The sequence below is a fragment of the Vanellus vanellus genome (genome assembly GCF_965231255.1).
Source record: "Vanellus vanellus genome assembly, chromosome: 5".
In the NCBI taxonomy this organism is placed as follows: Eukaryota; Metazoa; Chordata; class Aves; order Charadriiformes; family Charadriidae; genus Vanellus; species Vanellus vanellus.
Window position 1 is genome coordinate 60,836,951 of NC_138910.1, and position 16,344 is coordinate 60,853,294.

General features: G+C 38.0%; 1 protein-coding gene across 1 annotated transcript; it reads left to right on the forward strand.

Annotated features, from left to right (window-relative positions):
• Positions 1-1,574: 1,574 nt before the first annotated feature.
• FRRS1 (ferric chelate reductase 1) lies at positions 1,575-16,344 on the forward strand (the record flags this gene model as incomplete). The annotated part of the gene is made up of 16 exons (XM_082484049.1): positions 1,575-1,607; positions 2,704-2,899; positions 3,128-3,264; positions 4,458-4,552; positions 5,250-5,400; positions 6,221-6,400; positions 7,328-7,426; positions 7,984-8,131; positions 8,673-8,789; positions 9,642-9,757; positions 10,047-10,133; positions 11,103-11,200; positions 11,365-11,423; positions 12,097-12,240; positions 13,405-13,466; positions 13,572-16,344. 16 exons carry the CDS (start codon positions 1,575-1,577, stop codon positions 13,662-13,664), a joined length of 1,815 nt encoding a protein of 604 aa, XP_082340175.1. The 3' UTR covers positions 13,665-16,344.

The following is a 16,344-nucleotide window of genomic DNA, read 5'->3' on the forward strand; positions in this document are numbered from 1 at the left end:
CTCTTCTAACAGGTACTTTTTTAGAGCTAAAGGAGACATCTTAACCTGCTTATACAAGGAAGTTCTGGGCATCGCTTGGATTTCCCCTTTTCCTTCCTGTATATTCAGATTTTGTGTCCATGTTTGTCTTGCTCGTTTTGGTTGGTAGGAGGCTTCTTTTGAACATGTCTTGACTGAAGGCTGAGGGGGTGTGTGCATGTTGCAATAGGGGGTAGGGAGGCACAGCGAGATCCTAGATGAATTAGGGGCAGCAGATGAGTGATTGTAAACCTCTATCTTGAGCTATTCCAAACTACATTTTAAAAATACGAAGTTCTACTGTGTTATACAAAGGGTTTTACTCTGGTATTTGAGTTGAAGTCCAGAGTTCTTTAATCTGAAGTTAAGGAATAATTTCTTAAAGTTTGACTTCTTTAGAATGTTTGCCTACTGTACTTTTTTTGTCTACAATAACACTTTAGGAGATATTTTCCTGAAAATACAAAATGAATCTTTAACCACAGAATGATTTCTAAGAGTGCTTCCTATCTTCCTTCTGCCTCTTTTACTGTGTAAATGGAGAACGTAGAATGCAACAATGTATTTTCAGATTAAATGAGGAAAGGGACTTCTCAAGGTGACTGAGTAAGTGTTGTTTGAGGAAGGCTGAATTTTAATATGGAAATTACTATTCTTTATAGGATCTAGCCCTCTTTATGGACGTTCAACAGAGAAGACTGCTCTTCTACAGTTAACCCTGTTTAAAAATAAAAAAATGTTTTAAAAAAAATTGCTCTTCAGTACAAAACTTCTTTCAGGTTTTGGCCTTTTTCATTCTTTTTATCTCTGCTGCTTCTTCTTTCTCTTCTGTCAGCTTTTGAGTTGGTTGAGTCTGCCAAAGAATATTTCTTGTTTCGTTTTAAATCCCTACCACATCCTCTGCTACTTAAACTAGAGTACTAACCAACTCTTTTTCTTGTCTCTGCGGTATGCAGCCTTATCTCTTCTGGCAGCAATTTATTTTGAAGATTTCACTGGTACATATAAAAGCTGCTTTAATGCCACCGTTGTACTGAACCGTATTTTTTAGCTTTCTGTAGGCTTCCTTAACTTATGAATAAAATCATGTTTAGATTTGTGACAGTTTGGACAAGTGTTGGAACTCGAAGGAAAGGCTTACTTTAACTAGAAGTTAAAGATACTATCTTAATGTTATCTTGAATATTTGCAAGGAGTTGAGTGTTGTTTTTTTTCTAGTTCCTGAAGTGTAACTGTTCAACACCCCCACCCCTCTGATTATCTTCTGTTTACTGGTGTAAAGTTGCCGAGGAGCTCTTATGTTGAAGTACAAATCTGACATCATCCTGGATATTGTGGATTTTTAGTACTGAATGTATGAGAACTTTGGAAAAGTTAATATTGATGACTCTTAGAGAGTGCGTAAGACAAATGGCATGCCTTGTCTTCGTTTGATGGCTTTTTAGGTATCAGAGTTCAGTCTGAAATGGCTCTGTGCCTTTCTTATCTTTATGTCCATGCGTGCTGTCAGGGAACTTCAGAACCTGATACTTCTTATCACTTCGTGCAAAACGGGCATGGCTCTTCCAGAAGGCAGACCAGCTTGCCTGGTATATGTTCCTCTAGAGCTGATAACCCAGTTCTTGTGTCTAAGGATTGAAAGGAAGTTTATCTCTGTTCTCCTGGCCTGTTGGACATACAAACACTTTTTCTTGTTGGCTAAGGCTTTCTGTAAACAATGATACAACTGCAAATCCTGCATGCTGCAGAATAACGAAACAATTACCACAGCTGTTTTGAAAACAGTATTGTGACAGAGCAAAACATAATATGATGAATGCTGGGATTAGGGGTTCATATAACAGTTTTAGGCTCTTTAGTCCTACTACCCCACATGTTTTTCATTTTTGCTGTTCCCTTAAAAAGAGTGTGACAAGCAGTGATGTTGTTTGACTAATTGTCTGGCGGTCCAATACCCAAAAGGAACAGTTCAAAGGAAAAGTCTTGTGCTTGTCTGCAACAAACATACATATTTCTTTGTCTAAATCTTAATATCAAATTCCCACTCTTTTGCATGTATGAAATCTATTTCTGACGTTTAGTTTCCCTGCAGAAAGAAGAACTTGTGTCTATTTCTTCACATATGACAAATAATTCCCAGGTAACGAGTTGTGGAAACAAAAGTCAGTCTGTAATGATGCACAACTTAGAGCTATGATTAATAAAGAGTGGGCTTGATACTAGCTGTATAGTTCCTTAGTACTGTGGACATTTATAAATCAATGAAAACATGTTTTAATGTTTTAGGATCCATCTCTCCTGTGCAGATGTTTAAGGGATTTGCCTTTTTTTTTTTTTTTGAGAGAGCAGGAGAGGCGTAGGCAAAAGAAATTTAAAAAGTGAAAAAGTGATGTCAAAATTCAAAGAGAGAAATAATACATCCAGTGGAATGAAGGATCCATCTGCTACCTATAGTCTTGATGGCTGAAACATGGTATCTGTGACCATTCTTGCAAAGCCTGGCAGTTGTCAGAAGCAGTCATTACTTTTGGCTTCTGCAGCTGAGAATGGTGCGTTCTCATGCGTGCTTTTGTTTTAAACGTGTTTTTAAATTTTGGTATTCAGCTGACTCTTCTAAAGATGAGTGGTGACCCGTAATGTAAATGTTTATTATATTTAATTGCCTGTAACTCTTACTTTATATAGATGGAGCTGCCTGGCCTTGCTTTTGCTGTTTGGATATTTATTTGCTTCTATGCGTCTGTGGATGGCTATCCCAGTGGAAAAGTAAAAGAAGCCTGCACTAGCATGATACCCTGTCATGGTAGCTCTCCACAACTGTCACCTGAGCACACCATTACAGTGAATGGGACTGAGTTTAAACCAGGGGACAACATAGAAGGTATCGTGTCAGTTAAAGCTGAAGACTTTAATTTGTTTCTTTGTGTTGTAGCATGTCTTTACTCTGTTAGCTGTACTAGATCTATCTGAGCAGCTGAATCTTGTTCAGGTGATCCCTTTAGCAGTCATTCAGTACTTGTAAAATGAGCTTCTGGTGGTCACTGTAAAAATATTTCCTTCTTCCTTTGGAGAATATTCCAACTTCCTTTTATTTTCCTTCTTGCTTCAGTTCATCTGTTTGGACCAGATTTTGAAGGATTTTTCATACAAGCCCGGGATGCAGAACACCTGGATGGCCCTGCAGTTGGTTCTTTCATGTTAGTTGACCGGAGACTTTCTCAGCTGCTGACATGTGGCCGTACCAAGGTATAGTCTGGTGTCTTAAAATGGGACATCAGGTACCGAGTTGTTTGTACTAGACTGCATCTGTAATAGGACAGAGCCAAGTTAAGCAATCTTCTTTGAGCTCAGTAAGTGTCTCAGGAAATTGGTCTAACTTGCAGTATAGAGGCATTGTGCTCACTGCAACTCTTTCAGACTATTCTTATAAGCCATTTAAACTATGCTCTTAGTAGAAGGCTATTGACTGCTGCAGGATTTGTAACATGATTTTTTTACATGATTTGCACAATGAATATAGTGTATTCCTGGTTATTGTACTTAATATTAAAAAGAGGAGGGCATCCTCAATTTGTTTTGAAGAGGAGTTACCCATTATTTTTTATGCTTGCTAAGGACAGAGAAAACATCTTACAGCAAGGAAAGTTTAGATTACTTATTGTGGAAAACAAACACTACAATAAGATATTGTCTTTAGGATTGCTCTGTTGGTTACCGTTAATGGAGACTTAGTAACAGGTTAGATTACAGTCTTCAATATCTGTTTTGGATAAATTGATTCTGCCTCATGTGCAAGAGAAGTGAACTCTGACTAGTGCTGCAGTAACCTGCTTGAACATTCTGAGCTGGTGTGGACAAAGTTGTTTTTTTTTTTTTTTTTCTTCTCTCCACTTCTACCACCTGCCTCCCAGTGATGTCCAATTAATGCATTCATCAGTGCTGCAAAGCCATGGGGATGTCTGGGCTGTGCTCTCTGTGCTCTGAGGACTTAGTTCAGTGCTCTGTCTGATCTGTTTATCTTGTGTAAATAACTCTCTGACCCCAAGACTGCTTTTGGGTTTTGTCCTCTGGAATACTAGTTCTGTTCTCTCTGTACAGTCATTGCACTGTCCCTTCATGCTCTTACTATCCAAAAAATGGAGCATTATCACACCATTTCTGCATTAACGCTGCAGGAACCTCTGTCTCATCACTGGAGTCTTCTGGATTGAAAGACCTCTAGTTGTTCCTTTTAGCCTTAAAGTTTGTTTGTATGTGTAAGTTTCAGTGATAGACTTCATCTGTTGAATGTGACTGATTGGGGAAAAGCCAGTTGGACTAGGTCTGCACAGTGTAACAGTGCGGTGTCTGTTTAGGATTTAGCTGCAGCATGTGATTGTTAGCTGAAATCTCCTTGATGTGTATCCACTGTGTAACTCTTGATACGTGTGTGTTTTCAGAATTCAGCTGTCAGTCACACAAGTAAAGCAAAAAAGAAATACATAAAAGTTTATTGGATTGCTCCTGGAGATGCACCAAAACGTGTACAGTTTCTGTAAGTAAACCTAATATTAGTTCTAGTTTATTAAAGTGCAAGTAAGGTAAACCTATACCATTCTGTGTGTCAAATATTGGCCAGCAACTGAAAAGTATCCTTGGACTAATGGCGAGAAAAGTTGACACCTCTTGCTAGCTGTAGAGCCTATGTTAACGCAGGCACTTGTTCTTTAGGGAAAGCTTGGAGATGTGGTGGTGTTTTTTTTTTTTTGGGGGGGGGGGTTGGGGGGAGAGAGTAGAAGGGGATTTTGAGATTGATTTCTTTAGTATTTCTGGTTAACTGCTCACTTCTCATGCCTGTAATATACAGTGTTAAGAATCTTTTTCTATGCTTGTATGTAACAAAATGGTGTGTATACCCTCTTGTTATACTGTTAGCTTTTTGGGAACTAATGGATGAAATCTATGCAACTCTTCTCTGAGGCTGTCATCTGTGCCACAGTCATGAAAGTTTCTTATATCCAGTAGATCATGCAGTAGTATGTTTTAAAATCAAATTTCCACTAAAATTCCAGATATTTTCCCACTTTAATCCCTAAAGCGGTAGAGCTCTGTGTAAAGATGGGTGTTTTTCAAATAACTTGAACAAACTATAGAAGGTTTTCCTTTTTCTTTCTTTCTTTTTTTTTTTTTTAAGTATCGATTTAGCTGTTGATGTATCAGTAATGACTCTCTGTGTGTGATGTTTTTTTAAGAGCTACAGTTGTGAAGAAATACAAGACTTTCTGGGTGAAGATTCCTGGTCCCATTGTTTCTCAGCCTAATGTACCATCCCCAACATCACCCTTGCATGCAACATCAGAGGTTGTATCAACTTCACACCCGGTTTCCTACTTATCAAAACCAGTGAGTAATTATAAGCCTAAATCATGCTATCTTTAATACTTGTGATCAATAAAATTTAATGAAATCACATTGATACAGCCTATTGACAGAAAGGGTGAGTAACTTGTATATTGGAGACCAAGAACACAGACAGCTACCCTGTCGTGTTGGTTGAGTTGCCTGAACTTGTGTGGGTTAAATGCAGTGCACACAGGTCAAAAAGACGATAGAACGTTTAGAACTTCATGGTCAGAAAATATTACACGTACCTGGGAAGAGAGAGGGGAAAAGACTTGTTCTGGTCTTGACTTCCCGTTTAGTAACTGCAAGCTCAGAAACTTCATTCTATGAGTTCATATGTGTTACTGGCTTCCATTACTGATTCTTGAATGGATTGAGCAAGCATCATTATTTGATCCAGAATAAGTGTGACTTCTAATCCATGTGTTTTCTCATAGTGTATCAGTGGAGTTGCTGCTTTAAAAAGGAAACAAAAAGCTGGTCTTCCTTTCTTTTCTCCCTCATCCTACAGCTGATATTACCTGTCTAAAAATAAAACCACAGGAAGTTTCTCTAAAGTTTTTACTTTCTTTTCAAAGTTTTTCTATTATAATGTCTTTAAAGTGAAAATTCAACTTGTGTAAAAGTACAGCTTGGAACTTGCCACCATTGTACCTACTAGTCCTGGGGTAATTGTAGGGATCGGTTAAGAGGTGGGTATGTAGACACAGATGATGTTTCTTTCCTGTTCTTTGTGTCCTTTCTTCTAGAAAGGGGTAGAAAGGGAGGAAGAAGAGGGAAACTCATTGCTTATGACTTGTTTGTTTGCTTAATTGTCTAGTTTAATGCATCAGGTTGTGGAAGTACGAAGTTCTGCATTAGGAACCCTTCAAACTGTGATCCTGAGAGTGCTTCCTGTTTTTTTCTGTCCTTCCAACCAGAGAAGAGTTCAGTATTTATTGAAATGAGTGGTCCAAGTGAAGGATATTTAGCATTTGCATTGTCCCATGACCAGTGGATGGTGAGTGTCCTGTTCTAGTTCTTTCGTTGCTTTTGTGATCTTAGTAAAGTTTGAATGGTACTCTAGGAATACATGCATATGGAAAACTGAAATGCTGTTAGACGTCACACAAAGTAACTTCTCCTCTGTAGCGCTGAAGCACACGTTGCTTTTTATAGGTGGATATTCAGTTTTAGCTCATTGACTTCTAGCTTACTGACTATTTGCAGTAGAATTTCCCTGTGGATATCTGTCTTAGCAGAGTCCAACCTGTCTGCGCCGTAGCTGACTGGAATTCCTCGTTAGATCAATCTGTCTTTTTTATCTAGCCAAAAATCCTGACCAGTCAGAAGCTGAGTTGCTATGCTTTCTGAAAACCATTTGCATTTTATCATTGTATAGGAGTGACTCCATTCAATCCTAAAAAGTGCTTAGAGATCTTTTTTTCTAATTGGTGTTGAAGTGAAGGAATGATGCTGTTGACAAACACATAATCTGTAAACTGACTGTTGCACAAAGGAGACACTGTTTACATTCATGTCCCTAGTGCAAGAACACTTGCTTCTTAACACTACTTTGTCTTTACGGCTACGAGGAAAACCAACTTTTAACTAAAGAGGTTTTTTTAAATAACATCAGCATCCATCTTTGTCTTCTCTGGTTAATTTAGTAAATTCTAAATAGTTAAAGAAACTTCTGATAATATGGTTGTTACCGCAGGGGAAGGGGGCGGGGGGAAGCATAAATCATCATGTGCCTTACTATGTGTCATCTGTTTGACTTAATGTGGTTCCTCTGTAATAATGAAGTGTTTGAAAGCTGGGAAATAATAGCTTGACAACTATCTGTCTCAGGTCTTGTTGCATATATTAAATCAAAGAGCTTTTGGATACTGCCAGTAGTGGTTTTTATTGGGCTATAAATACCTTTATCTCTTAAATTCTTCAGGGTGGTGATGATGCATATCTGTGCATTAATGAGGACCACCACGTTCACGTAAGCACTGCCTATCTGAAGGGGCGAAGTCCTCCTGTTTTGGATTCAGAGGTACATTTGAAAACAGCTAAAACACTTCCACAAACGTGGGTTTGAAGTAATGAATGGTATGCTGCTGCTTTGTGCTTTTATTTTGCACAGCAGTTGTAAATAGTAAGGTGGTTTCCTACTTCTTTAAGGTGAGATTGGTTGGGCTCTTACTTCATAGTAAATGTTACCTTTAGAAGTCTAAATTTAATTTCTAATAAGTCATGTTGTGGGAGCTTACTCTATTGAGGAATTTTGTGCCCATTATTATTCTGTCCCTTTGCTAGCGCTGCAGTTGTAGTTGATATATCTTGGGTTAAAGGTTGAAAGGAAAGGGGAGATTGTTGTTATAAGCTGGAAAAATTGGTGGTAATAGATCTAGCCCTTATGTTGGTGTGTTGACTTACTGACATACCTTCTAAGTTCGTAAGCAAGAGATCTTTATTCCCCACACTGCCCCACCCCCAATTGTTGCCATTCTTTGTGCATCAGTGACACTCTTGCCTTTTGCAGGGTTACTTTTAAGCCAATTATTCTGCCAGTTGAGAAAGACTGGGTATTAAATATCTCCTGTTTCACAGAATGCCCTTGAAGATGTGTCATGGAGGCTTGTGGACGGTGCTCTTCAGTGTTCTTTTAGAAGGAGTATTCGTCTTCCTACTTATAAAGGGAGATTTAATCTGGATGCCAGTTACTACATCTTCCTGGCAGATGGGGAAGCTAGTGAAGGTAAGTGACTTGCATATGGTTGCTTTTCTTTGAAGAGCTCTAAATGAGTTAGTAATCCTTATGTAAGATATGGCTTAGCTAAGAACTAGTATCTGAACTAAGGTTTCCAAGTTTGAGGCACTTAGTCCAGTTATTCTTACTGTCTCTCTGGATCCTGGGTTTGATTTTTGGAAGTTATAGTAAACTTGCTCATATGTGTGTTGTATGCCCACTTGATGCTAGGAACTGTTAGCTTCTTCAGAGCTGGCTCCATCTTTTTGAAATGGAGACTAGTGTCAAAGGGAATTATTCTTCATGTCTTGTGTGTGTAATGGAGAAAGCTAATTTCTGTAGAAGGGTGAGTTGGTTCTTGTACATTAAGTATGCAAGACAGCATAGATGACATCCTGGGTTCTTACCATATTGTGTGTCAGAAATTCAGTTTGTATGATTATGCTCAGTGATCACAACAGGGCTTGCATTCATAAATAAGGGGTGGGCACACTTACAAGTGCAGTGGCTTTCATCAGCCATAAATAAACCACTTTATGTCACTGCATAGGTGGACGAATACACAAACATCGTCGTCAGCCGCTGATCACCAATGGAATATACAATGTCACAGGCCTTCCTCAAGATATTGGAGGTTCCCGCTCCCCACGACTTATCAAGGCTCATGGTAAGCTGCAACTTCTAGTTTTGTCTTCTGGTTCTAGGCTTGCTGAGACCGGAGAGTTAAGTTTTCTTCATTATTGCAGAGTAGGTATTTCCTCTTATCTTTCTGGCACTCATTATATATACTGTTGGCTAGCAAGATTTGAAACTGTGAAGACAAGAGTAAAGTTATTACTAATTTTTCATTTCAAGAACAATGTTACAAGATTCTTTTTGCTCCAGAAAATGAACCCACATTTGCCTTCTCCCTTAAATTTATAATTAGGACTTGTTTCTGTTTACATCTTTCTCTCTGATTTAATTTATTCTAGTTGCATTATTGGTTTAATTGTATTTGAAATGAGAACCCCCTCAACTGACAGCCCAGAGCCATTAAAATTAATGAGAATTTTTTCTCTTATGACACTGGATTTCAAAGCAGGCCTATGACAGAACTATCACTCATTCTTTGTCAAACAAATTGTAAGAAATGTCACCTTTCATCCTCTGACGTCTAAGTTGGTGACAGAACTGCATCTCTCACCAGTGTGTACTGACTGTACTGGCACATATGAAATGCATAGTAGCCAGAGCTGCTCTGTTGTGCTGTGTGGGCATAGTGTGATTATCTTTTATATGGCTGTTTCTGCCCTCTAGGAAGATAAATGCTGTAAAGCTGTAGTCTGAACCAGGTAATAAAAAACTCGTCACCGGTAAATTCTGACCGTATGTGTGTGGACTAAACTACTACACGGTCTTTGAAGCTGTATTCCTATGCAACTTAATTACTTATGTTTAACTTGCGTTTTTTTCAATTTTCAGGAGTGTTAATGTTTATTGCTTGGATTACCACAGTTAGTATTTTTTCAATTTTCAGGAGTGTTAATGTTTATTGCTTGGATTACCACAGTTAGTATTGGTGTTATTGTTGCACGATTCTTCAAACCTGTCTGGTCTCATTCATTCCTGTTTGGAAAGGAGATGTGGTTTCAGGTGGGTAAAATCTCCCCATATCTCTAGCTGTGTTTTCTAGCTTTATTGTAAGCAGAACTATTAACCTACTAGATCCAAGGAATAGGAGATTAAACTTGGTGGGATTTTTATCTTTCTGTAATCTTATAATATGGAACAATTACAAATCAGAAGTACACCTACTTTAGTAGTAAAAACAAAGCCTAAAGAGGACACTAAGAACATCTTTAACTATAGATCTGTTAAATGTATTTTAATGGTGTATTAAGAAAGCTGTAGAGGTTCTAAAGGCAAACTTAACTTTTTCTAGGTGCATCGATTGCTTATGTTGACCACGGTCACGATTACAAGCATTTCTTTTGTGTTGCCTTTTATATACCGTGGAGGTTGGAGCCAAGTAAGTGTGTGCTTTTGTTTTGTTTGTTAACTCAGATGTAAATGTTGGACCAAAGAAATGAGAAGGAGGTCCAGTGGTGACTAACATGTTACAACTATAGCCGAGGAAATTGCTGTGAAAGCTGTCCTTAAATAGGCTGACTTCAAATCCTAGCAATGCTGAGGAGGAACGTGTCCTCCTTTAACTACAATTGGAAGAACTCCAGTACTCTCCTTCCTTCCTCTTTCTCCCAAATAAAGTCATTCCTCACAGTTTCTTTCTGTACTAAATCAATCTTCTTCCCATTTCCTTGGAGGACTTGAATTTGGGAGGGAAGAGAGGATGGGACAGCTGACTTATGACTTATTAACATGGTAAACCTGCTGGGAATAAGTGTTGTTATGAACTTGGATTTAAGTAATGGTATGCAGTGACTAAGATTAATCTGGGACGCTAGATAGAGATTGTATACCTGTTGCTGTCACCTGTATAATATTTGGTGCAAGGTGATATCAGAAACTGGAAAGTCTAGAGAGTATCTGAAATAAAGGTGGGAGAAGAATGAGCTAGGGAAATTTAATAAAATGTTTTAGGGTTAAGATTAGAACAGATAAGGTGAGAGTACCAGTGCTGGGAGAAGTTACAAAATAGGCCTCTTGTGAAGATACAGGGTTGAGGATGAAGAACTTGGAGCATAGCTTCTACAGGCATATTGAGCTCTGCTGTTCAGCTGGTAGAATTTCTAAATACAGCAAAAAGGTGTGACAAACCTTGGGCAGACTTACCAGTGTCTCATGCTGCCAAGGAGAACAATTTCCATCTAGTCGCAGGGCAGCTTACTGTGGCCTGTTGCTTCTGCCAGTCTAAACACAGTGCTGCTTCACCATTGTAACTTACTAATACAAGCATGAATAAAAATTTTCAACTTTTTGCTATTTTTTCTGTATCTTTAAGTAGATATGATATTAAAGAAAAGTGTCCTGTGTTTAGCAAGCAGGTTTTCATCCTTATCTCGGCTGTACCGTGATGGCTCTGACAATCTTTCAACCACTTATGGCAGGTTTCAGACCATCTCGTCATGCACCAAGGTACTCACAACTAACTCATTAAGTTACAGCCACAGTAATTAAGTATGCCTGTTTCTTTAAAAAATATTTTTACATTGAAAAGATATTGTTAAAGTAGGTAAGAATGTTCTTTTTTTATTTCCCCAAACTAAGTGATCAATAAAATGCTTTTCATTGTTTTGTAGGAGGCAATTGTTTAACTGGTTTCACTGGAGTACTGGTACAACAGCTAGAATACTAGCTGGTGAGTAGGAGTAACAGTTGTAACTCCCTTTTAAGCACTTTAAAGGACCTATGTTTGTTGTCTGGGCTACTGCTCATCTAAAATATGTATGGACATCCAGTCCAGGCATCTCCGAAGATTTTTTTTCTTGCTGGCCATCTTCTGTGTAGGTTTTAAGCAGCCATCAGGTATAGCTTTAGGGAGGAAAAAGTAACTATGTAAAACTAAAGAAGTTGCAGACAAATTTGAAAGGTCTCTATAATGAGGAAGACTTGAGGATAGTGTTCTTACAGTAACATAGTTCATTGTTATTTAATAGAGGAGGGGAAACTCGCTTACAGAACCAGAAGCTGGGCTTAATTCTGTTAATGGTGATAAGTTTCCACAAGCAACTTAAGCACAAATGTTGTGGTGACTGCGTTCTTGTTGGTAGAGTTGCAAATGCTAGTGTTTGCCTGACTGGGATGTGATAGGATATTGAGCGAGATGAACACTTTCTTGGCCTTCTACTTTCCTCCCTGCCTTCCCCCTCACACTGCCAAAAAATTAAAAGCTTTTAGCTGCATTTAACCTCATTCCCCAAGCAGTTATAGGCAGTTCATGGGAAATCTATTGCTGAAGGTGTTGAAAGCATTTTTTTGATTACCCTGACACAGCACTCTCAGTGTCTTTTTATCTTGTTTTTACTGACTAGTGGTGACTATGTTCTTGGGAATGGATCTACCAGCACTTGACCTACCAGACCCATGGGACACCTATACGATGATTGGTTTTGTAGCTTGGCATGTCAGTATTGATGTTCTTCTGGAAATACACAGCTACTGTCTCGTACGTAAAGGTACAAACTCAACAAAACTCCTGTTGTTACCTTGCTTGCTGAAGACTGTGAGGGGAAAAAAAAGTAATAGAGCAGAATGAATTTCAGGTGTTTTTTGGCCTCTAACTTGGAAGCTGAAAGGTAATAACTCTGGAATAATGGTGTCATATCTTTTGTACAAACTAATATGGGAGTAAACCAGTTTTCAACACTAAAGTGTTCTAGAAAAATTGTTTTTGTGCCATTTTAAATAGTAGCCTCTTATTTTTCCAACCACAATTCATAGGGGCAGACTGAAACACGTATTTTCCAAGAATCTATCACTATTTGCCATGATTTTGATCCCAGGTGAGTAGGTAAAGTCCAGGTTAATTCATGCAGATTTAGTCTGCATTTTATTGTGACGAATTGCTGATATGAATGGCTGTTTTTGCATGAGCAAAATGGTCAGAAACTTGAGCACAAATGCCTGCAATTTTGATTGAACAGGGGAATGAAGGTGAAATTCTGACTCCAATATGTCTAGTGAAGAGACTGGTAGTAACTTCATTGGAAATTGTTAGCTTCAATGGCTGGTGTCACTGAGAGGAAGTGACTGTGCACATGTAAATGACTCGTATCTAAGGCAGAGATGAGACATCTGCAGAATTGAAGAAGCATGATTAGTTAAGAGGCTGTGTAAGGTGGCACATGGAGAAGGGATGATTATAAAAGATGTGAATTTAAATTTAACTGCAGTAATTACTTCCTAGAAATAGAGAAATGAACCTGAAATGTTTGAACAACGAATGTTCTTGTGTTGGCTAATGGAAAATAGTTCTTAATGAAATCTAGTTATCTTAAGATGAAAAGGTTTTAGATCAAATGAATGTTTTGTTCAGCTCAAAACTCAGTGTTTTGGTGATTCACTCTAGCAAGAGACACAATGTTCATTGTCCAGAAGTTACTTTTTGTAGGTCAGCTCCAGAATAGTTTTCCATTTGTGCTGTGAGCATGATAGTACAGGTCACGAAATGTCAAATGAGACTTCCAAGTGCTTTTCAAATTTGATACTGTGTAAGACTTGGTTATTTAGTCACAGGATCAAGACTTCTGCAGTATAAAAATGAAAAAAAAAAACAAAAACACCCAACACCCTTCCTCTTAAGAGCAGACTTAACTTTTTTTCCCCATTCCTACTAACAGTTGAACTGATAGAGGATGATAGAGTACAGATATTGCAGTCACTCACATCTGCAGAAGCAGAGGTAAGTCAGAATTTTGTAAGTAACTACTATGAGATGGGATGATTCTTTATTTAAATCAATAAAAAGACTGACAATTCTGTGGCTTTTCTCCCCCTTCTCTCGCAGGGTCGTCTGTTTAAACAGATTGTGTTAACCATCTATGTCTGTGGAAATATAGTATTCCTCATTGCCTTCCTGGCAGCAATCAACCAAATATGAAATAAGTCATTGAGAATTTTTGTGATGAAATATTGTGCAGTTGAAGAACTTGCAAGGAATGCTTTCTATTACAAATTTTCCCTCAACATCTCCCCAGAGACGTAATTGAAGAATAATAGCACATGTGCATCATGATCGGTGTTACAGAGAACTTGAATTCAAATCTATAGAAGGATGCTGCAGTTCTGCAAAAGCTGTCTTCTGATGGGACTTTTAATGGGAGCCTTTGCCTGAGTAAGGAATGAAGTCTCTATCTTTTAAGTGCAGTAATTAACTTGATTGAAGCTTATAGGTGAAGACTGAGATGTGCTGAAAATGCTGTTTTGATAGTCAGTTCCCTAAACCTTTTGTGAATATTATTGGGAAAACTGGAAAGAGTGATCCAGAATCTTATCATATCTGTTCACTTTACTGTGTTCTAATGGCCTGTGATGTGACAACTTCCTGCTTATGACAGTTTTGTGTATTCAAAAAAAAGAAACAACCAAACCCAAACCTTAGTGAAAAACTGTAAAAAATGCAGGGTGATGCATGAGCTAAATGCTGTTATCTATCTTTGCAGTTACATGCAAAAAATATTCTCTCTGCTCTAAGAGCAGTACATTTACACAAGCATATGGGTTTGGGAACTTCAGTCCACTAGTGAAACCATCATTTGCCTTGCTCCAAATACTGTTCTGTCCTGTCCCCCTCAGTGCTTCTAAACCATAAAGAGAAAATGTGTTCGCAATATAAGTGCGTTAAAACTAGTTGTACTTATCCAAAACTCAAACAGGAAGAACCCATCTGTGTGTACGGATTTCTGTGTTTTGCTGTCTTTGGTTGCTTGTCTTCTGAATTACTTTTCTGTGTGGATAACATGCATTTATGCCACTTGATGCTTAAATGGAAGTGAAAATATTTGCTCAGGAATGTTGCAATTGTATTTGCGATATTGAGCAAAAATTAGATTAGGAGTTGGTTTGGCTTCAGGAAAAGCAGCTTCTGTTAAGTGAGAGTCCTTTGAGCTGGCATATCTAGGAGCCAGAACTGTCTTTATAAGAATATGGGAAGGCATTTTTTTTAGTCAACAAAAGAATTCTCTAAATATATGAACCCTTAATATGCCATGCAGTACAGTGCTTTGCACTTGTTTTTTGCAGCTGTAAACAGTTTGCTTCCACACTTCTTAATTTTTGAAACTGGAAAGTATCGATTTTTAGTTGTAATGCTTAAAAATAAGTCTTCAGCCTAGGGCTATTAAGCTAGCTGGGAATAAAGGTGTTGGAGTATTGGATAGAATAATAAATAGTGAGGCCTGGCTTGGTATAGACTTTTATAGCAACATCTCTCTACTACCTGATGGCCAGCTCTAACATACTTGTACGTGTGGGTCAGGTAGTAGTGCCTTCCATTTACTAAAGCTGTCTGTCTGTTTCTGTCTCTTCCTCCACCTCCCTAAATCACAATGCAACCTGTTGCAGGGACAAGTCGTATTCAGAAAGCTATAAGTTTGCAGTCAGTAATCTTCTTTTTGGCTGTTCAGGTAACTGATTTAGCCATAAGAGCATTCGTCAGCAGCAGAATGCAAGTGAATGTAAGTTGAATCACCCCTGCTTCCTCCTGGAACCTGGAAAAGTCATGGGCAGATTGAGAAAAGGGGACTATGAAGAAATATGGCAAAACCCAAGCTGAAGGGCAAGACGTATATGGCTAATTGTGTGGGTTTGTGGGTTTTTTGGAGATCTCTGATCTCAAAAGCCTGGGAATCACAGGCCCATCTAGTGCTAAAGTTTTGAGGGACTGTTTCATATACTGTGAGTTTATAGAAGAAAATCTCTCAAACTAGGCAGAACTGATGTCTTTTTAAATTAAAGTTAATGCCAGATTCTTTCTGTAATACCATAGCTATGCTGTGTATTGCTTCATTTGCATGTGACAAGGAATACAGGGTTTTTAAAACATGAATGTGAATACCTTAATACAAGTTTTTTTCTTTTAGTAAGGTGAAAACACTATCAAATAGAAACTAGAAAAGAATAGTCTTGCCTAGCAGCAAAATGGATTGTCTCTTCTTTGTAAATGTTGTTTTATAAATTAGAGCTATGTAAGTGCTTCCTGGAGAACCTCTTATTGAAACAATGTTAAAATAGTTTCTTCCTGTAATGCAGAGTTTGTTTTCCTCAAGAAGAAAAAAAATAAATCCTTGTTCCACATCTAATACATCTTTAAAGTTGGCAAAATTGTCAGTTTGTCTTTGGATAACTTGTTTCTTCCTAGTGCTAGCAATATTGCATAGTTTCTTATGTGAGGCCTTATGTGCAGTATTGTAACTTATTTGATGGAAAGACTTGTTAATTTTGTGCAATGTTTGTTCACACCACCACCCCTGCCCTCTTCCTGCATGACTAGTAAGAGGAAGCAATGTGTCAAAATTTCTGGTGTACTCCTTTGAAGAAGAAAAAAAATTCTATGGAATTGTTTGATACCAGAAAGAAAATAAGTGACAGGCAGTTTGGTTCTAGAGACAATGATGACTGCCGTGTATATATATATTTTTTTGTTTTTCTGAATGATAAAATGTTGTATAGAATAAAATTCCCATTGTTTTGCTTCATAAAGGAGTCCCGCTGAAGTAAAGGAAACTTCTTCACAAGAAGAGATCAAGAAGGTTTCAGTGTTCTGTTTTACTTTCAGATTA